Below are 24406 nucleotides of genomic sequence, written 5' to 3' on the forward strand. Positions count from 1 at the left end.
ATTATGATTTAAATTGATAAAATTAAAAACTCGACATTTATTTTGTTACAAAGTTCAAATCTTGGAATTTTTTTTTTTGTAGTTTTTCCTAATTTTTATATCTTTTTTGGGGCAAATTTTTAAAATGTTTTTTGATACTTATTTGTGTCAAACTAATTTTTATTTATTTATTTTTTAAGAATTAGAAATTAAATTATGAAAACCCAACCAAACAAGTTTGGTAGTCTAAAAGAGCATGTGCAAATTGTGGAAGAAATATTTACTCTTTAGCTAAACTTTTAAAAAATAAAAATAATAAAAATAGGGAGGGTTATTGGAGATAATCAAGTATTATGCAGTCGTAAAATTTAAAGAAGCAATGTGTAATTTTTTAAAAATTTGAAGGCAAACTGCATTTTTTCTATCTGTCTAATGAAAGTTTAATGAAGCACTTGTAATAGTTTGTATCTCTAACTTACCAAATAGACAATTTAAGGTACACAAATCCAAGGAATTGGGATGTTATTGAGTTGAGATGGACTATATGAATGTGTTCATAGAAGCTAATTACAATCTAAACAATATGTAAAAAATTTAAGTGGGGAGAAAATTTACACTCATAGTCATGGAATTATGTTTGCAGAAAAGCCAGTTGGCCTAGCACAAGTTGGTTGCAGCAAAAGCTTTTGAGTGGGGAGGAAATTTACAATGAATGCAAGAAAGATCACCTAGAGATAGTCTGTCAACATAACAACAACAACAGCAGCAAAGAAAAGTTATGGACATGGAATCAAGGAAAGTCATCATAGTTGTCGTAGTCTTCTTCTTCTTCGTCTGCTTCTTCTTCTTCTTCTTTGAAGTATGCATGCTCAAGCGCACGAGGAGCTGAAATTCTTCTAGCTGGATCCATGCAGAGCATTTCCTGGATGAAAATGTGCAAAAATTAACTTAAACTACATGATGTTCCTACCAAGAAAGAAAGTAGACATTTTGTAGAATCGAAGAAAGTAACATAAACATTTTCCTAGAAAGAAAGTAAACAACTCTGTTTGTTTCGGCAGAGACTGTTTTCCAAAATAAAAATTTCGTAGAGAAATTTTTCTATGTTTGGTTTTGACCTTGAAACTAATGTGCTAGTGGCGGTGGGTGGTGATGTTGTGGCAATGGCAGGTAGAGTGGTAGTGATGGTAGTAGGATGGTGGTGGTAGTGTGGTAGAGATGGTAAAACTTTAGTTTGGAAAATGCTTTTCACCTTTCAAAATTTAAAAAATTTCTCCCAAATGCAATAAAGGTTTTTCAAAAAGCTTTTCTATAGAAACAAATATAGCATAAGTGAAAGAAAGAAAGAGAAAACTAACTGAACATTATAAAGTAGAAAGGACAGTGCAACTAAAGGTGAAAAATGGATATAGACTGACACTGAGTAATGATTAATTGCTATTCAATAGGATCATTTTCATTGCTATTCAATAGGATCACACATACGGAAAATGTTTCCTCAAATCACCATTTCTCAAAACACATTAGAAAGCAACAACTTACAGAAAGAAGATAAACTCCAGCTGGTTCAAGATCAGGAACAACTTCAAACAGGTTCTGCATTGGGGAGGGGGGGAGGAAGGGAAAGGGATTACAAATTTAGAAATTCAATTGCAAAATAAATTAACTGAAGCAAAGCCGATATTACCTTAGGATTACAGCTGCGAAAGTTAGTGCGGTGGTAATACGGTAGTAAAGTCACTCCAGGCCATGTTCTTTCATTTGGTGCCCCCATAATACTTCAATAAAAGAAACTGAACATAAATAGGGTTGTAGTAGAAAAACAAAAGGTAAAAAATGATACGTGCGCACACAAACAAATGCATTTGCAAGTCATGTAGCACCTAAAAATTTGATGCAGATGATCTAGCTCAGTTTCACCAGCAAACAGAGGCCGACGCATAACCATCTCAGCAAATATACAGCCTACAGACCACATGTCAACAGGGGCGAAGTATACTGAGGAGCCAAGGAGGATTTCAGGTGGCCTGTACCATAGAGTTACTACCTGAAGAAAAAATTACCATTTATTTTACATTCATGCACAGCAATTGAAATTTCAAGATCAAATTTAGACAGTCTCTAGGTAAACAAAAACACATGGACAAGATTACTGAAACCTTGAAGGACATTTTTCATCGTTCAACAAAGTCACGTGTTTATGAAGATTACAATTCCTCGATTAGCAAGTGTTAAAATAGAAATGTTCTATTAAGATTCTCACGATTGCCAATCCAACAATGCAAAAAATCAGATGAAAGCATCACGACCATTTAAAGGCTACATTCAATCGAAATAAACTTGCACTCTATTTTGGCAGAAAATGTTCTTTTCTTTTTGGAAAATGTTTTTCGCATTTACTGGTATTCAGTAACGGAAGTCAATAGAAAACGTTTTCCATGGTCAACCGAAAACAAGCTTATTTCCATATTAAAGTTTAATCAACACCATTGCCATCACTGCCACCACCCCCACCATCACACTACCACCCCACCACCACTAACACAACCCCACTAGCAAGTGCATTAGTTTCAAGGTTGCAGCCAAACACAGGAGAATGTTATTTTGAAAAATATATTCTGGAAAGATGTTTTCGGCCAAAACAAATAGAGCATAAAGGCTACAAGAAATACCTTTGGAGTATATTCCCTAAGAGGATTGTGAAATTCCCTAGCCAATCCAAAGTCCGCAATCTTCACTACAGAGGCATAGAGATCTAGCAGTAAATTGGAAGGCTTCAGGTCTCGGTGCATAATTCTCTTCTTATGACAGTAGGCAACACCCGAAAGAATTTGATGCAGAAATTTCTGCGAGAGAGAGAGAGAAAGCAACACATTATAATAAGACAAACAAGCAGTAAACAAAACATTCCATTGAAAAATTTATTGACCAACCTTTATTATTCGTGGATCCATAGAATCGGGATAGGTGTCCATAAATTCCTTCAGATCAAGGTCCAAATGTTCGCAAATGATATAACAATTATTGTTAATATCGCTTACTACTTCCAGAAACCTGTTAACTAGATCCTGTTAAGTATCTGTTAAGAAAGTATATAATGAAATATATAATTAAAAAAAAAAAAATAAGTAAAGAAAGAGACTAGTTCGAAATCCATGCGAATTTAACAATAAAAAGACATAAAAACTTACATGTTAGAATTTCCAAGGAAGGCATTACATTCAAAAAGTATATACTCGATGAGGTGAATTATAAATTTAAATCTTACACAACCTTAATTCAACCAACCATTAATTTACAAATTCACTCATAAGAGAAATGGAAATCTTTCTCCGATATTCAATATAAATATAAATTCTACACAAACTCAATAGTGATTTGAGTATGAAAAAGGTTTCATAGTTGGTCACACCAAAGAAATGAGGACTTCTATTGTTTGTCACGCACGCCTATGTGCACTAGCTGTCACAGTATCGCTTTAATTGAATGCATTATTTCCTTTCCTTTGAAACCATAATACAATGGTCATGGACATGTTTAATGTTATCTTTAGTGACATTCTTAGGCAAGGGAAGTGTATTAATCATAATGCATCATCACAAATATACATTGATAGATTTTTAATGAAATTGTTCTTCTTTTTTTTTTTTGGGTTAAAGAAATAACTTACTTGACAATGTTGTCATGCTTCATCTGTTGCAGCAAAGAGATTTCTCTCATTGTTGTATGTGGGACACCATCTTTGGGGTCAAAATCATATGTCCTCTTTATAGCTACAGTCTGATTAGTCGTGAGATCAACACCTTTGTGAACAGCACTATAGGCACCGTGTCCAATGACCTCACCTATCTGATACTGTCAATTCACCAGCTAGCTTTATTGACAAACGAAACATAAATTGATGATGACATTGAAATAGATAAGCACAAATAGATCATCTACCTTTTCCATTTGATAGGCTCAAAGATACAAAAGGACAAACCAAAGATGCTGTGATCTAGAAATTTGAAACATAACCAAAATTTTAAGATTGGCTCTCAATTGTACATAAAAAAATGATCATGAAAAATCTTAAACTCAAGCATACATTAATTACAAATGAGAAAAACAATAGGACAAAAAATAAAGCTTATGCACCTCAAGGATTAATGTAAAACAAATATTTGCACCCACAAAAAAATGCAAACAAGCATTCCATATGCAATGAACACACACACACACAGAGGAATCTAATAAATTTCGTATAAGAGACAGCTTGGAAGATGTTCTAGAGTTCATAGAAATAATGGATAACTTTGGCCGTAATTCGGTGCTCTATTATATATATATATATATATTATGTTCCTCTAATCTCTATCTATCTATATATCTATCTCTCTTTATGTATGAGTGCATGTGTTTTTCCCTTTGTAATAATGCATGTATTCACTCTCATCAATAGTTTCCTCAAAAGGCCTCATTATTTGTAAAAAAAAGTCCTTAAAAATTATAATTCCTTTTGGTCCTCGCAATTCAAATAAATTATTTACAAACCAAGGAGTCAACTGTATAGGACCCAGAAATTATATGTGTCAAAAGATGAGAAAGAGAAGTCATTGAGTGATAATCTCATATTAACAATGTATATAGCATATTCATCCATCAAGAAACTTAAAAAAACAAAAACAAAAAACAAAAAACAGAAAAGGGAATTTGAAAACATTCTGGAACAATAAATCAAGAAATTCTGCAGAAAACTTCAATTCAAGAAACAGAATCACAACTATTCTAAAGGGAGAGAGTGAGGAGATTACAGAGCTCTGATAGTTTGGATAAAGAAAAACCCTAATTGCAAAAAGGTTAATTAATGATAATCAAAATGGACAGAACTTGTTAAATTCATGCATATTATATATATACTCAAACATATGTACCGAAATGTGCATATCTCGATCAAGGATTTGAGAATCAGATAATTCAAAACGAACTAGAGAGAGATAGAGAGAGAGAGAGAGAGAGAGAGAGCTTACTTGATGAAATTGAGAAAGAAATTGTGCATACACAGAGAAGAAAAAATAAAAAAATAAAAAAACTGCAAACAAGCATCCCATATGCAATGAACAGAAAGAGAGAAGTAAAAAAAATTAAAAGAGAAGAAAAAATCCACTAAGGCATATTTGGATAGATATTCGGAAAGGGAAAAGAAAAGGTTGGGGAAGAGGCAAGTGAAATATAAGCTAAATTTTTTCTCCATTTCTTTTACCTTTGCCTTTCCCTTTCCAAATCTTTACCCAAATTCATGATCTAAACACGACCTAAATGTATGATTGATTTATTTCAACTCGACATCTGTTAAATGGCAATCCCAGGTATAATGTGTGTCAAAAGATGAGAAAGAGAAGATATTGAGTGATTATCTCAGAGATTTGTATATCTATTTATATTCATTCATCAACATCTTGAAAAAAAATAGGGAAATTGAGAACATTCAAGAACAAGAAATCAAGAATAATGCAGAAAACATAAATTCAATAAACAGAACCAACAATATTCAATTCAGACTTGAAACCAAAACAACTATATAATACATACATCCGTGCATATATATATATACATACACCTCGATCGAGGATTTTAGATAAAACATCAGAAAATTGAAAACAATAGCTTCATATTTGAAGAAACAGTGAAACCCAACTTTATACACAGAGAGAGAGAGAGAGAAGAGAGAGATGGTTGAACGCCAAATGAGATGAAACTCCCTCCAAATATGTCACCCTGTTTTCCATTTAAAAAAAAAAACAACTAAAAACTAATTTGTAAAAATAAAGAAAAGGAGAACATTCATAATTTTTAGGAAAAATCACAAAAAATTAAAATAAAATAAAATAAAACTCACAGTTTGAGCCAGTAACAAAATAAACTCTTAATTTTTAATTTTATCAATTTAAATTCTAATCTTTTGATTTGTTTTTAGTATAAATTGTTTATCTATTTTCTTTAAGTGAAATTGACAATAAAATGGTATTTTAGCTAATATAGTCAATTTAGGTATACAAAAAATATATAAAATATCATTTTCATTGAATTTAATGATTAAAATGCATTTTTTCTCTTAATTTTACTTAACAAAAATAGATAAATAATTTAAATTAAAAAAATCAAAGGATTAGATTTTAAATTGACAAAATTAAAAATTTATGATTTATTTTGTTACAAGGTTCAAACCTTGAGATTTTTTTTCATAATTTTCTCTAATTTTTATATGATTTTATCTTTTTTGGGGTAAAAAAAATTTCTAGTTTTGAAAATGTTTTTTTGATATTTATATTTGTTAAACTAATTTTTATTTTTATTTTTTAAATTAGAAATTAAATTTTAAAAACTCAACTAAACGGTTCAATAATTTAAAAGAGCGTTTGCAAATTGTGAGAGAAATAATGGAGAGTATTTTTGAGAAATAGTTGAAAAGTGCCAAGCATAAAGAATTTACTCTTTAGCTAAAATTTTTAAAATTAAAATAAAAAATAAAAATAGGGAGGGTTGTTGGAGATAATCAAGTGTTATACGGTCATAAAATTTAATGAAGGACAGCATAATTTTTTTTAAATTTCTTTAGACAAACTGTTTTTTCTCTATCTGTCAGATGAAAGTTTATTGAAGAACTTGTAGTAGTTTATATCTATAACCTATCAAACAGACAATTTTGTGGGATATCATCACCCCATGTGAGGGGTGATTCTCCATGTGAAGAAGGAGTTGGCTATGTGCAAAGCCAACACACACATGAGCTGCCATGTTAGCCAACACACAAGAGAGTTGGCACAAGCTGGCCATGTGCTGGCCAGCCCCTCTTCATCTCCTATTCTGTTAGTGTATAAATGGAGGCTGAGGGGAGAGTTTAATTGAGAGAGAGTGAGAGCAGAGGAAGCCACAGAGAGTGAAATATGTAAGGCGGAGAGACCGTCTCCCTCGGTGTGAGCGAGGGAGACGGGTGAGTGTGTGAGTGAGGAGAGTGTGAGCTCCTCCTCTATTGTAATCTTTCTGTAATATTTCCATTGTTATAGTGATAACCAACTACTCTCCCGTGGACGTAGGCATTGAGGCCGAACCACGTTAAATATTGTGTCTCCTTGAGTATGGGTGTGTTTTTCTGCATGGAATAATTTCTACAAGGTCTTGGGCGGGATCCCCGATCCCAACAATTGGTATCAGAGCCTCGTTGGAGGCGTTTCGGAACAAAAACAGCGTGTTGTTTGAAACTGCCCAGAAATCAAATTGCTCGAAATCAGGTTTTGAGCATACTAGGAGCAAGGGCTCGACGAGAGGAGTCCAGAAATATAAAGCAGACACCCAACCGAGGACGGACGCGCCCTCACGCGCCCCTGGAAGTTGGCGCGTGAGTCTTAGTCTCTCCACGCGCCCACACGCGCCGTGCAGGCACCCGGCGCGTAGTCCCAGTCTCACGCACGCGCCCCACGCGCGGTTCAAGGAAGACGACGACTGAGGGAACAACGCGTGCCCTACACACGCCATCAGCACGTGCGCCACGTCATCTCGCCACGTCATCACCACGTGGCACAGTTGTCAGCCAGGGGCTGCCATGTGGTCGCCACGTCAGCGTCCAATCATCGACACGTAGCAGACACGTCATCGCCACGTCATCACTCTAAGGAAAAATCCGGTGCGGCGCGGCTATGGTGCAGCCGCAGATCTGAGGCGTACAAAATGTTTTGGCTAGATCTAAGCCATTTAGAGTCCGTTTTTGGTGATCCAATAGTGGTTTCCGACTATTTGGAGTATTCCGGACACATCCGTACGGTCAGATTTTGGAGATGGAGTTTCTGTAAAAAGAAGGCAGATTAAAGAGACGAACGGCATCAAGTGCAGTGGACGGAATATTCTATTGGTACACGGAATATTCCCTGAACTTCTGAAAATTGCAATTTGGCCCAGAATTTTTAGAAAATTGTGGTGTGGCCCAGCTTTCGGAGATTTGTTTTCAGTGAGGTCCCTGGAAGTGCAGCGAAGGTTGGTCCTAGCTAAACGGACCGCTCCGGACGCAACCGCGAGGTCAGAATAGTGAAATTCTGAACGGTTTGGAAAGATTGTCAAAACATGGGAGTTTGCCATCTTCAATACTCGCAGGAAGGTTGCCGGATATTATGGAATGTTGCGGATTCACTGAAGAGGTTAGAATGGGCAGATTCTGACCAGATTGGACAACCAGATACAGATTGAGATAGATCATTGAAGACCAGAAGGGATCAGGCTTGATTAAATGGCAGATCGAGGGAGATCAAGATTGGTCAGGGGAGATCAGAGGATTGCAGAAATAATTATCTCCGGAGTTTGTTGGAGGATCTGGTTCAATCAAAAGAGAAGACCATTCATCGACGGATAGATGATTTGGCAACCAGTACAGGCTCAGGGAAATACTGTGGCTGTTGGAGCTACTGTATACGAGAAGGTACTAATGGTATGTGGACATGTAGAACAATAGTTGCAGAGGAGCATACTAAGCGCAGAAGTACAATTGCAGACGTGCAACAGTGCAAGGGTACGCTAGAGTGTCGTACAGAGGCGCGAGAAGAGTGTGCAGCAACGGGTTGTTGACAGTTCACAGAAACTTCCAGACAGAGAAATTGAGACAGATAAAACGCAGGAGTGCGTGCCAAGGAGTGGCAAGTCTTATTTCTCTATGGTGGTTTCTTTAGTTCCATGGCAGCAGATGATAGAGTTGATGCAGATCTCTCAAGCAAGCTTGACGCAGGGAGACCAAAAGCCATGGGTGCGAGCACTATGCACGGAGTTGCATAGTGGTAACTTGTACAGACCGGTGGAAGTTGTCTTGGCAGAAGGGCTAACTGTCAAACATCAGTACGGACGTACAAGTGAGACAGAACCGAACATCAGGGATTGCAGCACAGACAACGGGCGTATGAGATCGCTGGGAAGTTGTTCTGAAGTGTAGAAAGCAAAGGCTGGTTGTTCAGAAATAAGCTCCGAGCAAGGAAAATTGAGGATGTTGATATGTCAAACTCTGAAGTTTTCTAGTTGCTCCAGTGTTCATCATGCAAGGAGTTGCACGGTAATGCAAGGGTATCCCGAGCAGGGGGTGCAGGACATCCAATCAGGGGGTGTCGGATATCTTGGTTGCGCAAGTTCAAGCATAGCAGGTATAGACATCCGAGACAGAAGCGTGGAAGAGATCTGTAGGAGATAGGAGCAGAGGCTCTCTCCAAATCAGAGAGTGGTGTGAGTTGAGTTGAGGATGTAGGATTCCCTCCTCCTCTTATCTCTGGTGTATTATCTCTAGCTTCAGGGGGTGCAAGCATCTCAGTGAGGAGATGCAGACTATGCTGAAGACATCCGAGACAGGAAGCGTGGAAGAGATCTGTAGGAGATAGGAGCAGCGGTTCTCTCTAAATCAGAGAGTGGTGTGAGTTGAGTTGAGGATGTAGGATTCCCTCCTCCTCTTGTATCTCTGGTGTATTATCTCTAGCTTTCAAGGGATGCAGCGTCTCAGTGAGGAGATGCAAACTATGTTGAATTTGGGCGTGACAAGAATAGCAGCAATGTGTGTAGTGGATCACCTCACATGGGCTGAGGGGGTGATTTGTGGGATATCATCACCCCATGTGAGGGGTGATTCTCCATGTGAAGAAGGAGTTAGCAATGTGCAAAGCCAACACACACATGAGCTGCCATGTTAGCCAACCTTTGGCCATGTGAAGCCAACACACAAGAGAGTTGGCACAAGCTGGCCATGTGCTGGCCAACCCCTCTTCATCTCCTATTCTGTTAGTGTATAAATGGAGGCTGAGGGGAGAGTTTAATTGAGAGAGAGTGAGAGCAGAGGAAGCCACAGAGAGTGAAATATGTAAGGCGGAGAGACCGTCTCCCTCGGTGTGAGCGAGGGAGACGGGTGAGTGTGTGAGTGAGGAGAGTGTGAGCTCCTCCTCTATTGTAATCTTTCTGTAATATTTCCATTATTATAGTGATAACCGGCTACTCTCCCGTGGACGTAGGCATTGAGGCCGAACCACGTTAAATATTGTGTCTCCTTGAGTGTGGGTGTGTTTTTCTGCATGGAATAATTTCTACAAGGTCTTGGGCGGGATCCCCGATCCCAACAAATTTAAGGGCCACAAACACAATAATGTTTCTAGAAACCAAATCCTAGGAATTGGGATGTTATTGAGTTGAGTTAGACTATATGAATGTGTTCATAGAAGCTAATTACAATCTAAACAATATGTAAGAGTTTTAGGTGGGGAGAAATTTTACACTCATAGATGTTTGCAGAAAAGTCAGTTCCTTCCTAGCACAAGTTGGTTGCAGCAAAAGCTTTTGAGTGGGAAGGAAATTTACAATGATTGACAGAAAGATCACCTAGAGATAGCCTGTCAACATAACAACAATAGTAAAGAAAAGTTATGGACATGGAATCAAGGAAATTCATTGTAGTTGTCGTCATCGTAGTCGTCGTCTTCTACTTCTGCTTCTGCTTGTGCTTCGTCTTTGAAGTATGCATGTTCAAGCGCACGAGGAGCGGAAATTCTTCTAGCTAGATCCATGCAGAGCATTTTCTGGATGCAAATGTGCAAAAATTAACATAAACTACATGATGGTAGTGGGATGGTAGTGGGATGGTGGTGGAAGTATAGTGGCGATGGTAAGTGTAGTGGCAATGGTAGAAATTAAGTTCCAAAAAGGATTTTCACCATTCAAAATTTAAAGAGTTTTTTGCCCAAATAAGCCTATTTGCCATTGATCATGAAAAAAGTTTTTGTCAAACCAAATACTAGAAAATGCAAAAAAAGTTTTTCAAAAAGCTTTTTCTGTCGAAACAAGTATAACACAAGTGAAAGAAAGAAAGAGAACGCACCGTTTGGGAAGATGGTTTCGGAGCTTTTTTGGCTATTTTAGCCACAAAAGATAAAATAGGCTATTTTAGCCACAACAAATAATACATCACATCCAACCCATAATTATTACACTCTTCTCTCACAAAAAAAGTCAAAAAAGCAAAAAAACAAAAAAACTCTTCCCAAACCAAGCTTTTTAGCCCAGGCTAAAATAGCCAAAAAATCTAAAAAGCCAACCTACTTCCCAAATGAAGCGAACATTATAAAGTAGAAAGGAAAGTGCAACTAAGGGTGACACAGAGTAATGATTAATTGCTATTCAATAGGATCTATTTTCATTGCTATCCAAAACAAAGCTAGTTGTCACACATATGAGGAAAATGTTTCCTCAAATCACTATTTCTTAAAGTACATTAGAAAGAAACAACTTACAGAAAGAAGATCAACTCCAGCTGGTTCAAGATCAGGAATAACTTCAAACAGGTTCTGCATTTTTTTTTTTGGGAGGGGGGATTTACAAATTTATAACTTTCAATTGCAAAATAAATTAACTAAAGCAAAGCTGATATTACCTTAGGATTACACATGCGATCCGGTAGTGAACTCACTCCAGGCCATGTTCTTTCGTTTGGTGTCCCCATAGGTGATGAAGCTCGGTTTCACCAGCAAACAGAGGCCGATGCATAACCATCCCAGAAAATATACAGCCTATAGACCACATGTCAACAGGGGCGAAGTATACTGAGGAGCCAAGGAGGATTTCGGGTGGTCTGTACCATAGAGTTACTACCTAAAGAAAAATAACATTTATTTTACATTCATGCATAGAATTGAAACTTCAAGATCAAATTTACAGTCTCTAGGTAAAAGAAAACATATAGACAAGATTACGGAAACCTTGACATACATGTTTCATCATTCAACAAAGTCATGTGTTTATGAAGATTACAATTCCTCGATTAGCAAGTGTTAAATTAAAAATGTTCTATTAAGATTCTCACAATTGCTAAGCCAACAATGCAAAAAATGAGATGAAAGCATCATGGATGAGAAACAGAAATAAAAACAGACAATTTAAAGGCTACTTTCAGTCGAAATGAACTTGCACTCTATTTCGGCAGATTTTTTTTTTTTTTTTGCCATGGTGAACCGAAAACAAAGTTTAACCAACACCGTTGCTGTTGCCGTCGCCGTCGCCGCTGCCACCCCCACCATCACACTATCACCCCACGACTACTAATACAACCACTAGCTAGCACATTAGTTTTAAGGTCACAGTGCAACCAAACATAGGAGAATGTTATTTTGAAAATATATTCTGGAAAATGTTTTCGGCCAAAACAAGTAGACGTTGAAGGCTACAAGAAATACCTCCGGTGTATATTCCCTAAGAGGATTGTGAAATTCCCTGGCCAATCCAAAGTCCGCAATCTTCACTACAGAGGCATAGAGATCTAGTAGTTAATTGGAAGGCTTCAGGTCTCGGTGCATAATTCTCTTCTTATGACAGTAGGCCACACCCGAAAGAATTTGATGCAGAAATTTCTGCAAGAGAGAGAGAGAGAGGGAGAAAGCAACACATTATAATAAGACACAAACAAGCAGTACATAAAACACAAGATTGAAAATTTAATTAACCAACCTTTATTATTCGTGGATCCTTAGAATCCTCGGGGATAAGTCTCCATAAATGTCTTCAGATCAAGGTCCAAATGTTCACAAATGCTATTCATTGTTACTATCGCTTATTACTTCCAAAAACCTGTTAACTAGATCCTGTTAAGTATCTATTAAGAAAGTATATAATGAAATATGTAAGTGACAAGGGTGCAATCTTTTTAATTGAATGCATTATTTCCTTTCCTTTGAAACCATAATACAATGGTCATGGACATGTTTAATGTTATCTTTAGTGACATTCTTAGGCAACAGTGCTGGAAATTTGACATTTAGTGGCGTTTAAAAAACGCCGCTATAGGTGTAAAAAACACCGCTAATTATTTTCATGACGTTTAGCATAAATGTCAAAGACGCGACTGTCGCTATAGCATTTGATGCTTTAAAAACGTCGTTAAATAAGCATAGGCGGCGTTTTTAAAAACGCTGCTAAATGTTGTAAACACTGTAAGCTCAAGTTATCTAACGTTTAGCGACGTTTTAAAAACGCCGTGATAGTTTTTTTCTTATTTTAAAAATATGACCGTTGCGCTGTTGTAGCGTTTGGAAAAACACCGTTATAGCTCTTCATTTTTTTTGTTTGTTTGTTTGTTTGGTTTTTTTTTTTTTTTTTTTTTTTTTTGAGATTGTGCTAATTCTCTTAAATTTAACTAAAAAACATACTTGTAATAAAGCTGAAAAATAGCAATAATATGGATAAACCTATTTCAATATATTAACTAAATTTAGGCAAACATTGCATGATTATTCTAAACTAAAATCAAACAACAAACACAACCAAAAAAATAAAAGAAAAAAAATATTATATCACACAGTTGTTAATTTCAACCAATAGTCATAACCAAAAAAAAAAAAAAAAAAAAAAAAAAAAAAAAAACTAATTTGTCTATAAAGACCGAACTTCAGAGCTCCAGAAAACATCCACACAAATAACACCAATACGCACCTGCAAGGAATGATAAAACATAACTAAAGTAACTATGGTAAATTTGGCCATAAATGACAATGCTAACCAATAAAACAATAGATGAGAAATAAAAAGAAATGAAATCTTACGGCAAGTAATTTCTTTCATCATATCCACCAACATATAGAGTATGCCAGTAATTTCTTCCATCATATCCACCAACAACATATAGAGTATGCCATTAGTTTCTGCTTAATTTCTTATTATAGATATGTTTAGATGTCAGGAACATTACACCAAACCAAAATAAAGAAGGCATTAGTTCCCTTGTCAACATCAATTTCCACATAGCACAAACCATAACCAAGCCATAACCATTATTCATGTTTTACTACATTTCTTTATTTATTATTTTTCCAAAAAAGACTAAAACCCCCATCAATAGAAACTTTAAGCCTATTGTTGGCAACTGAATTGAGCTCTATATTCCTTTTCTTGATGGCCAACTTGGAATCCCAATTTTGTGCATTAACAAACAAAAGTTGATATGCCAGAATCCTCTCCTTGAAGAGGAGCTACAAAAATTTTGTTGAGTGTTCTAGAAATTAGGCTATCAAATCCCAAGGATTTTAACAACAGCAAATTATTTTCACAAGCCGATCAATATAAACTTTAATCCTATTGTTGGCAAGTCACCAACCAAAAAACAAAGGGGAAAACACTGACCAGCCTTCTTCCAGTATGACATTGCTCGAAAATGCAATCTCCACTCAGAGATCAATGGCTAACTCCCCCATGTATTATCTACAAACTAGTAGCCATCATGAAGAAACCAAAAATAAAATAAAATAAAATTCAAAACGCACTAAGATAATTGAGAGTAAGAGATAAATCCAATATGTATTTATTGCAGAAAAAAAGTTCATACACATACCAAATGTAACTCCATCTGCCGTTTGCATGGTTCCTACAATGCATCCATTAGTAATCATACACATACATATACTTCAGACATTAGACTCCCCCCAAACTTTCCCCATTATCAGTATGATGAATTGCAGCACCAAGTGCATTCCTAGAAAAATTTGATACATGGAAAAATTTGATTACAGCACCACATTTCCATTTCTCAAAAAGGGCAAGGAAAAAAAAATTAAAGGTAAAGAAAAAAAAATGAAATGAATTACATTACAAAATGGACACTAATTTACACAAAACAGGACGCTTGGGAGTAACGGTATCAGCTAAAACAAAAATGTTAGTGCATGGATCACTTGCAACACAATTAAAATGGCTTACTGACCAGGCTGAGAGCTGTTGTGCCCAGCAGCAGCAAATACAGCTTACCCTGCAATGGTTTCAAAATTCAAGTTACATTCTCTAATTGAAATTACACAGGATGAAACCATACACCAAAACTATGATTGAGACTTGTAGGTTCGTAGATGGAAAAAGGTTGATGCAATAGCATTATCAAAATTGTAATTCATGTAAGCTAATGGTATTTTTATCAATTTAATAGCTCTGAAATACACATATTGACATTACAAACTTCTGTTTGAAAAAAAAAAGACTTCAGTTTAAGTGGACACAACCATTCAAAACTGTGCTAACAAATTAAAAATGGAAAATTTACCTCAACTAGATGAACATTGGAAGCATGACTTAAGAGAACAAAAGCAACAGAGACATTCCAACCTACAAATATCGAACAACTAAGGTCCCTCTGTCAACAGAGATGTCAAAGATCAAGGTGAACAAAAGAGTAGTCAAGCAAGTAGTTGGTAAATCCTTACAAATAGTGAGGTCTTGTTATTGTATCGAAATCCTTTAACTACTATTGCCACCACAAGAGTCTTTATGACAATCACCAATATAACGGCTGCTAGTAAAATATCAATGTGATTCCACAGGAAATGAACATGTATAAGCATCCCAATGCTGGCAAGGAAAAGTGCAGCAAAGAAGTTGCGAATGGGTTTAATCTGTTAAAAAAGAACAAACTCCATATTAAAATCAAACACTATAATGATGTCATGCCATATTTAACGATGTTTTAAAAGCACCATTTTGTCACTTCTCAAATTACATGATTCAAGATAATACTATCTTATCAAATTCTAAAGAATAAAGAAAGTGTCAAAAAAATCACTTGATTAACATTTCAAACAACCTACTAGAGTCAACTAATTTACAATGAAGAGTTGCACTAGTAGGCTAACCTATCCAGCCATGAATTGAAAAGCACTGTGAGAAAGGAGTATATATATATATATCTATGTATGTATTATGCATTTGAACAAAGGAGTTGTCACAATAAGAGCAGAACAAATCCAAATGCCTGAAGTATGCTTCATATCACCAGAAAAGTATCACCTCACCATGGCTAGATGAAAGCCACAGAGTTACAAAAATTCTTATAGGGAGGGCCACATATCACACAACTTACAAAAACTGTCATATCAACAGTGCTTTGCTTTGGATCTTTAGAATCTTGTCCATCCTGTAAGAAAAATCAGTGAGATTACTGATTGATATCTGATATTGATATCTGACTCAAACTTTAATCCAAGTAAATCAATCTAATTGATATCTGATATTGTAATAATATATTATATAAAAAGGATAAATAGAAAATTTCTTAAGGTAGTACATGGTATAATATTAATATAGATCTTAAAAACCCTTGTTTTCATATTACTCTCGGATTGGATAGAACTCAGATAATGGATTTTGGTGAATTCTAATTAAGGTAGTATTACAAAACACACTTGGATTTGAATTTGATTTTGAATCATGGAATGTGTACTCAGATTCAAATCTTGCCGAATCAGCACTTAATCTGACTCATCGACAGCCCTAAAGGGCAGTAACTATTATGACACCGCCATCCTAGCATCTATCTTATTAAAGATGTGTACCATGATGATAATGTTGGTAATACAAACCATTAGCAATGTTACAGACATCATGACTCGACAGTCACAAGGAAGGCTTGGATTCCAAAAATTATGAAGAGAACCCCACCTGAGAGTGCAGCCTGCATCAAAATCAAGACTACATGGTTATAGCTAATTTAACAAAAAGGACATCGAATGTGATACAACAAAAATGAAAATTTTGTTAATTACAATTTTCTCAGATATCTGAGATGCCAAGCTCTTTCCTCCGAGGACAGCAGCAATAGTGCAAAATGCTTGTCCTCTGTTAAAGGCAAACATAATCGGTCTAACATAAGGACACTAAGAGACCGAAGTGACCATGCACTTGCCATGTGAAAACAGTTAATGAAAATATTCATAAATCAACTTAACTCTCTAACAAAAAATTTAATTCTCTGTACCAAAAGAAATTATGATATTGATTTCTTCGTATGTACCTAAATATCTTTATACACCTTTAAAGCCTTAAAGAGAGGAAACATAAATCAATATACTCATCGTAGCCGAAAAAGTTCAGAGTTAAGCAAAAGGAAGTGAAAATTATAGTGAACATGAACTTTTTTTGGTCACTATTATCATAGGAAAATCAGAAACAGATAGATCACTGGTAATGTTATGTTTTGTGTAGATTTAAAGGATAATTTTGAATTCTGATTATTCTTAATCAATGAGATTATGCAATCATGAACATGAGAATATGGGGTTAACTTAAGCTAGAGTGTGAATTAAGTGGGTAACTGACATTGGTGGATAAAGATAATTACGGGTCCAGAGCCAAAAGCTCTGTCAAAATCCCTTACACATTACATATACATACATATATGATATATGAGTAGAAAAAAATTGATTATGAGGTAGACCCAGATGGATGAAAAGTGAGTAATGATGATCAACGATGATAAAGAAGAAGAAGAAGAGAGAGGTGTGAATGTGATAGTAGTAATGATGGTCAACGATGAAGAATAACAATGTGCGCATTGGAGCCTATTAAAACACTGATAACTGAAAAGCATAACAAGACCTTCCATGCTTACCTCTTTTCTACTCTTCAGAAGCTACAGAACATTGCCTAAGGTATCTTTTATGGGCCCCACCTTTAAGGAAACCCATCTCTTTGCTTATATAAGGAACCACAACAATAAAATTTGTCAGAAGAGAGAGGCTAACAAATATTTTGACACATGGACTTTTTTAATACAAAAGAACAAATTTGATTGCTAAATAATCAAAGATTATAAGATATAATTTGCAATAAACCCATTTTTTTAATGCATGAATCTTGTGATAGTTTGTGAAAGGTAGAGGAAGATCTAATAAATGTTTAAAATTGATGAAGTACATGCTTAAATATAATAAAATTAGCAAAAATGTACCACAATAGAGTGAACTGTAGCAGGGAAGCTTTGCTTCTTTATTTGCAGGAATCTTAGCCCCCTTTTCCATGCGGGTACCTCCATGCTACGTTCGGCAGTAGGGAAATCCTTAGAAAAAGTGAATATCTCAGGATCAATGCTATACACAAACATACACTTGTGCAAAAACGATGAAGTAAAAAAAAGGAAAGTGCAAAAAATTGAATGTTCCCCATCTAAAAAGCATGGACACGGACACGCGACACGACACAGATACGACACGGACACGCCGATATGCTAATTTTCAAAAAATGCAGAACACGACACATGGGGGACACGCATAAAATATATAATTCTATGTATATTTATTATATGTTATATATATGGATATATCATTCAAAGATAATGAAAAATGCAATATGACACTAATTCCTATAAATTTATATGATTTTTGTTTTATTTTGTATCTTAAAGTGTTTTGTTTAAACTTATAATTAGTTTCACCTATGTCTAATTGATGGACACGTGTGTTTAAGCGATAAACACATATGTCCTCCAAGTGTCCAAAGAGTGTCCGGATCTTTAAGAAAAATTAAAAAATAGGACACCTTTTGAGGAGTGTCGGACACGTGTCGAGAAAGTGTCCGAAGAGTGTCGGTGTCTGACATGGACACAACACGGATACGTCACATTCTTAGAAGTGTCCGTGCTTCTTAGTTCCCCATTGTAATTGTTTTACAGAATACTAGTAGTTTGAACATTGATCATATATTAATGGAATGCCAATGTGTGACCTTTAACAAAAATAAGAGAATTGAATCCATAACAGTTCACTATCAACTGTATTGAAGCACCACAACATTGAATCCAGAATTTATAATCATCAGTCTCCTTCAGAACGGTGCTGATGATCTATGGTGAAGCTGTTTCTAATGTCGAATTCTATTATTATGAATCTCACTAACCTGCACACCTGGAACTGGTTTGCCAACAGTGCCTCCTTTCCTTATGCCTCTCAAGGGAATAGAAATTGCCATCACAAACTACAAATATCAAATAATTAAAAAAACAAAGCCAGAAAATCTCCAAATAAATAAAATTTTAAATGCCCTTCCCCTTGAAGCCTATAGCCTGCAAAAAGGACTTCATGCAGACAGCTAGTACACACCTCAGTCATACCATATCGTTCTAAAAGGTGTTGTTTAGTTATGGTTTCCCACTGTTGCACGACAGGATAAGGGAGTGCAGAGGAGCCACATACTTGGAATTAGGGAAAAAAACAATTAGGCCTTTGTTTCAGCATTCACTATTCTGATCAGGTATAGCCGTATAGGAGAACAAGAGAACGAGATTGTACGGAACAGTATTGCACAATAAAAGAGTTACAATTTTATATTAAAAAAATAATATTTAAAAGGGAAAAAACCACTTAATATTAATCCTTAATTCCTATTTAAATTTTGTAATCAAAATTTCCTAAGAAAGAAGGTGTTGCAAGCTGATGGCATGAGACGCAACTTGCTCGTAGTTGAGGCAGAAGCCTCTTGTAATTTTGGATCCATTGCTTCATAACCTTGTATCAATCGAGTATACATAGTTGGAACCTACACATTACAAAAAGCATTGCAACAATAACATTACGACAATCCTATGAAATCTAGAATCAACACATTGTGGGCCATAAATGCTTCATAGTTTTTTTAAATAAAATATTACTTTGTTCCAAGTGTTCCCTGATGAGAAAAAACCAAACAGAAAAAACCAAAAAAACAAAGTCCCCAAACTGGGCCAGGTAGTGAGAAAACTGGCAAATATAAACGACAATCACTGAACCACACAGAATATAGTATTTTAATTCATGCCATAAAATACTTGACTTACTCCCGTAAACACAATCATAGCATCATCCGCCTTATTTCCATCTTTCGGATATGATTCACGCCATCTTTGTCGATTGCCTTCACACTAAATTTTGGAATGAACTCAACCTTCAATAAAATAAAACCAATCCATAAAAATCAAAAGTGCTGCAACAGAACAGAACTTCAAATAAAAGGCAGGACTGTTTTAGCATAAACAAACAACCTAAGTTTGAAATTGAAAGCCGACTTTGTGAAACAACTATGAACATAAAATAGAATGGATTTGTAACAACCCTCGTCACTGTTTACCGATTAACCACTGATTACTGCTAAACTGAGACTGATTATGATTGGTAACTGAATTGATTGAACTACTGAACTGAATTGATTAAGTATATCTGTTTAATTGTATGTCAATCTGTTGACTGTTTGATTATCTGTTCATGCCTTTGTGTTTAAATTGCGAATTGAAGGCCTTATCGGCGACTGAATCCGAAATTGATCGACGTTCTATGATCCTTAGAATTAATGTGATTTTATGGCATATTCAGTTAAAATATGATTTGATACGATTAAATTAGGTTAATTATTGATAAATTGCACAACTTAGACTTGATTGCAATATTGTCATCCTTAGTTGCCCACTACCTCAACATATTGAGCCTTGTACACAACTAGACAAACTTTTCCTCAGCCTCATTTGAGCACAAAACCGATCTAGAGAGAGAGAGGGAGTGAGAGAATTGATGTGTTCTTAAGGGATTTGCTTGGAATCTTGAGGATATTGTAGAAAACTTACAACATTGAGCCTCCATACCTCTAATTCAAGACTTAGGCAAGGATTTCACCTTCTCATTGTTGAATTCGAGCTAGTCCTTGCATAGTTCATGTGTAATTGAGGAGCTAAGTCATAATTTAGTTCTAACATGTTGAATTATAGCTTAACTCATGCATGCATTTTTGAATTGTTGAGTTGTGCGTTGATTTCATGGTAAAAGGTTACATGCATGTTCATATTGTGTTTAAGTCCATGATTTCATCTTGTACTTGGAAGAATTGGCTCATTAGAGCATGAAATTGAAGCTTTGAAATGGTTTAAATTCATGCATGTTATGTTTGATTTATGTTCATGAAAATTGGTTTCAAATTGAGTTGAATTGATCTTCATTTTGGGCCTTGATTTTACAAATTGAGCTTTGAATCATGTTATTCTATGTATTTACAAATGTTTTCCAGGAAAAAGGGCCCAAAGGAATTGGTTTTAATGCATTTGAACTTGGTTTAAGCTTGGAAGTTCAAATCTGGAAATTCCAGATTTTGACCTCCCGCTCGAGCGGGGGAAGTGGCGCTCGAGCGGGAAATTCGTGCTCCCAGTACTTTGCACTGTTTTGATGTCCGCTCGAGGGAAATAATTGACGCTCGAGCGGGACCTTGTGTCTCACGCTCGAGCGGCTATCGAGCGCCTATCGAGCGTGATTTTCACACATCCAGTACTTTTGTCCTGTTTTGCAGAACGCTCGAGCGTGAAAGTCTACGCTCGAGCGGATACCTTTGTTTGCATGTCCGCTCGAGCGGGACCTCTGTTTTCTGAAAATTCTGAAAATGTTTTCTGAATGCGTCTTTGCATCCTTATCCCATCCTAGGCATTCTTAGGCCTAGTTTAAGACATTTTAATGAGGATATAGATGTAGAACACACTGAGGCAAATTAGGGATTAAGTTATTATCTTTCCCAACTGTGTAGCTTAGTGTGTGTTCAATCTGTAACTGTGTAGGGTTGGCGACTGGGGACGCGCTCTAGCTTTACTATAGCCCAGAACTCTGTGAGTAACAACTGTGTAAAGATATGTTCAAAATGATTATCTTCTGAACAATTGAACTGTACTGCTTTCTGAATTGATACTGTTAATTGAATGAATGTATGTCCTATATTCTGAACTGTATTGTGGCATCCTTAGCAACTACTGTTTACTGTTACTGTTACAGAGATCTCTGTCAGTTCCCTTGTTGGAACCACTATTGTTTACTGATTGATGGCCATCATTTACTGTTCGATCTTTTAAGACCTACTGTTTACTGTACTGTTATGCTAATGGATGTACCACATATGACTGAATGACTGATATACTAAATTAACGAACTGTTTTCATTACTTAAGGACATTCATTCTTAACCTCTTTACGCATTACATTATTCACTGGGCTTTAGCTCACTGCTCATATATATATGTAGGTGTACAGGCACCAGACCGTGGTTAGAAGCGTCGGGGTAAGCTCCAGTTTTGTCAAGCCAACCACTGTGCCTCACTACGAGGTTCCGAGCCTGTCAAGCTATGGCTTAGGGGTGCTTTAATTCCCCCCGCCTGTCTCTGTATCTGTTTTGTTAACTGTATAGACTGTTATTGTACTGTTTAATAGGGATTAGGTCCCTGAACTGAATGATTATATATATGTACATACTGTTCTGTACTGTTCATGTATATGTGTATGAAAAATCTTTTTGCATACAGACTCACTGCTCATTGGACATTATTTACTTACTGTATTGGCTTCCGCCAACCCCTGTACTCTGTATTACTATTCTACTGTTAAGCAGGCCTTCGGTAATCTCGGATTACTGGCCGGTTACGGTACTAAACCCATAGGGGCGGGTTTGGGTCGTGATAGAGTGGTATCAGAGCGATACTTACCATGAGTTATACCGCACACACGTGTCCCAATGAGCTATAGGATGTCCTAGAAAAGTGATTAGGGCATTACATGAGCATGATAAGTGTGTGGCTATGACATGACTGAATATATGCTAATGTGTTAATCTGTTTAAACAAATGACTGCCTATGTTGATAACTGTTATAACTGCCTATAGTAAAATGGATAATGCGAGAACTGCAAATGAATCTGAATCCTCATCCTCTGAGGCAAGAATGGCAAGACTGGAAAGAATGATGGAACTAATAACTGAAAGACTAGATCAACAACAGAATCAACAGCCCCCACCTCCTCCTCCAGTACAGCCGGAGCAGAATGTGAATGTTAATGATGGGGATATAATTGCTCTCACCCATAAGTTCAGCAAAATGAAACCGCCATCCTTCCAGGGAGGCCTTGAACCGTTAAAAGCTGAAGCATGGGTTCTCGAGACAGAAAAATTGTTTGAGGTTTTTCCGTGCTCCGAAGCACATAAAGTGCTATTGGCCACCTTTACTCTGCAAGAAGAAGCTAGAAGGTGGTGGATGCTTATCCGTAATGACAATATTGTTATGACTTGGGCTCAATTCAAAGGAGCCTTCTTTGAAAAGTACTTCCCTCAGTGTGTTAGGGACAGAAAAGTAACTGAATTTGAACAGCTGAGACAGGGCACAATGTCCGTTGCTGAATATGAAACGAAGTTCACCGAGCTTGCTAGATATGCACCACATATGGTTGACACTGACTACAAGAAGGCCAGAAAGTTTGAAGGCGGCCTTAATGTTGCAATACTGGATAGAATTAATGTTCTAAAATTACCAAATTATGTAAATGTTCTTGGCCGAGCCTTGATGGCTGAATCAAACATCGAGGCACTGAAAACTGAAACACCAGCGTCTGAATGACGTGGTAAAAGGCAGGGTTTCAAATTCAAGAAAGGCAAGCATAACCCATTGAACAAGAAATAGAATACGAGGTCAACAACTAGCCCCAGCCAAGGGAGTGGTTTCATACCACCCTGTTCTGAGTGTAGCAAGAAGCACAAAGGGGTCTGTTACAAAATATCTGGAGCCTGTTACAGGTGTGGCAAGGTGGGCCACATGGTTAAAGACTGCCCCTCTGCTCCACAAGCCAATAGTAAAGCTGCACCAAGCATGCCAGCATTAACTGTTGTACCAAAACCGAACCCCAAAGCTACCGGGAAAGAGCCCATGAGGCAGGGCCGAGTGTTCGCCCTAGTACCAGGAGACGTGCAGAATACTGAGACCGTTGTGTTAGGTATTCTCTCTATTTGTACTCAAAATGCTTATGTACTGATTGATTCGGGGTCTACACATTCATATGTGTCGCATGCTTTTTCGCGAAAACTGAATAAACCATTAGAACCCATGAATTATCTGTTAGCTGTATCATCACCCATTGGGGGATCTATGACCTGTGCATATATGTACCCTGCTTGTGAAATTATTGTTGGAGATGCACATTTGTTTATTGATTTACTGCCCCTGAACATTGATCATTTTGATGTAATATTGGGAATGGACTGGTTAACGAAATACCATGCCACCATAGACTGTGTAACGAAACAAGTAGTTTTCCGCCCATCGGGTTTACCCGAATTTGTGTTTAATAGGGTTGGAGTAGTACCTCCTCCGTATTTGATTTCATCTGTGAAAGTTGTTAAATTGCTTAGAAATGGGTGTAAGGGATATCTGTGTTCTGTATTGACTGTATCTACTGATGATAATGCTAACGTGAACAATATTCCTATTGTCAGAGAATTCCCAGATATTTTTCCAGATAATCTACCAGGGGATTTGATTGACAGGGAGATTGAATTTACCGTTGATGTGATTCCGGGAACGCAGCCAGTATCTAAAGCTCCTTACCGAATGGCTCCAACTGAACTGAAAGAATTGAAAGTGCAACTGCAAGAGCTGTTAGATAAGAAGTTCATCAGGCCTAGCACTTCGCCATGGGGCGCTCCTGTTTTATTTGTGAAGAAGAAAGACGGCTCACTAAGACTGTGTATTGACTACCGTGAACTGAACAAGGTAACTGTGAAAAATAAATACCCATTGCCACGTATTGATGACTTATTTGATCAGTTACAGGGTGCTCAAGTGTTCTCTAAGATCGACCTCAGATCA

The 24406-nt window shown here is 36.5% G+C and overlaps 1 protein-coding gene and 1 pseudogene across 1 annotated transcript; both read right to left on the reverse strand.

Annotated features, from left to right (window-relative positions):
* Positions 1-477: 477 nt before the first annotated feature.
* On the reverse strand, positions 478-5720 carry LOC114306149 (cell division control protein 2 homolog). Its single transcript, XM_028251338.2, has 8 exons — positions 3922-5720; positions 3650-3834; positions 2913-3033; positions 2652-2825; positions 1863-2026; positions 1667-1757; positions 1522-1575; positions 478-901 (listed from the first exon to the last, which is right to left on the reverse strand). The coding sequence occupies exons 1-8, from the start codon at positions 3928-3930 to the stop codon at positions 770-772; spliced, it is 930 nt and encodes a 309-aa protein (XP_028107139.2). The 5' UTR covers positions 3931-5720; the 3' UTR covers positions 478-769.
* Positions 5721-10409: 4689 nt separating this feature from the next.
* LOC114306174 (cell division control protein 2 homolog) lies at positions 10410-12562 on the reverse strand (annotated as a pseudogene).
* Between the last annotated feature and the right edge of the window lie 11844 nt (positions 12563-24406).

The sequence above is a fragment of the Camellia sinensis genome, chromosome 5 (genome assembly GCF_055761805.1).
Source record: "Camellia sinensis isolate YWXY chromosome 5, ASM5576180v1, whole genome shotgun sequence".
Lineage (NCBI taxonomy): Eukaryota > Viridiplantae > Streptophyta > Magnoliopsida > Ericales > Theaceae > Camellia > Camellia sinensis.

Excerpts from the sequence above, each read along its gene's own strand:
- LOC114306149 (XM_028251338.2), bottom strand. Across the intron at positions 3,034-3,649 it reads AAGCATGACAACATTGTCAA|GTTTCTGGAAGTAGTAAGCG; the intron begins GTAAGTTATTTC and ends TCTAGTTAACAG. Across the intron at positions 2,027-2,651 it reads TTAGGGAATATACTCCAAAG|GTAGTAACTCTATGGTACAG; the intron begins GTATTTCTTGTA and ends TTTTTTCTTCAG.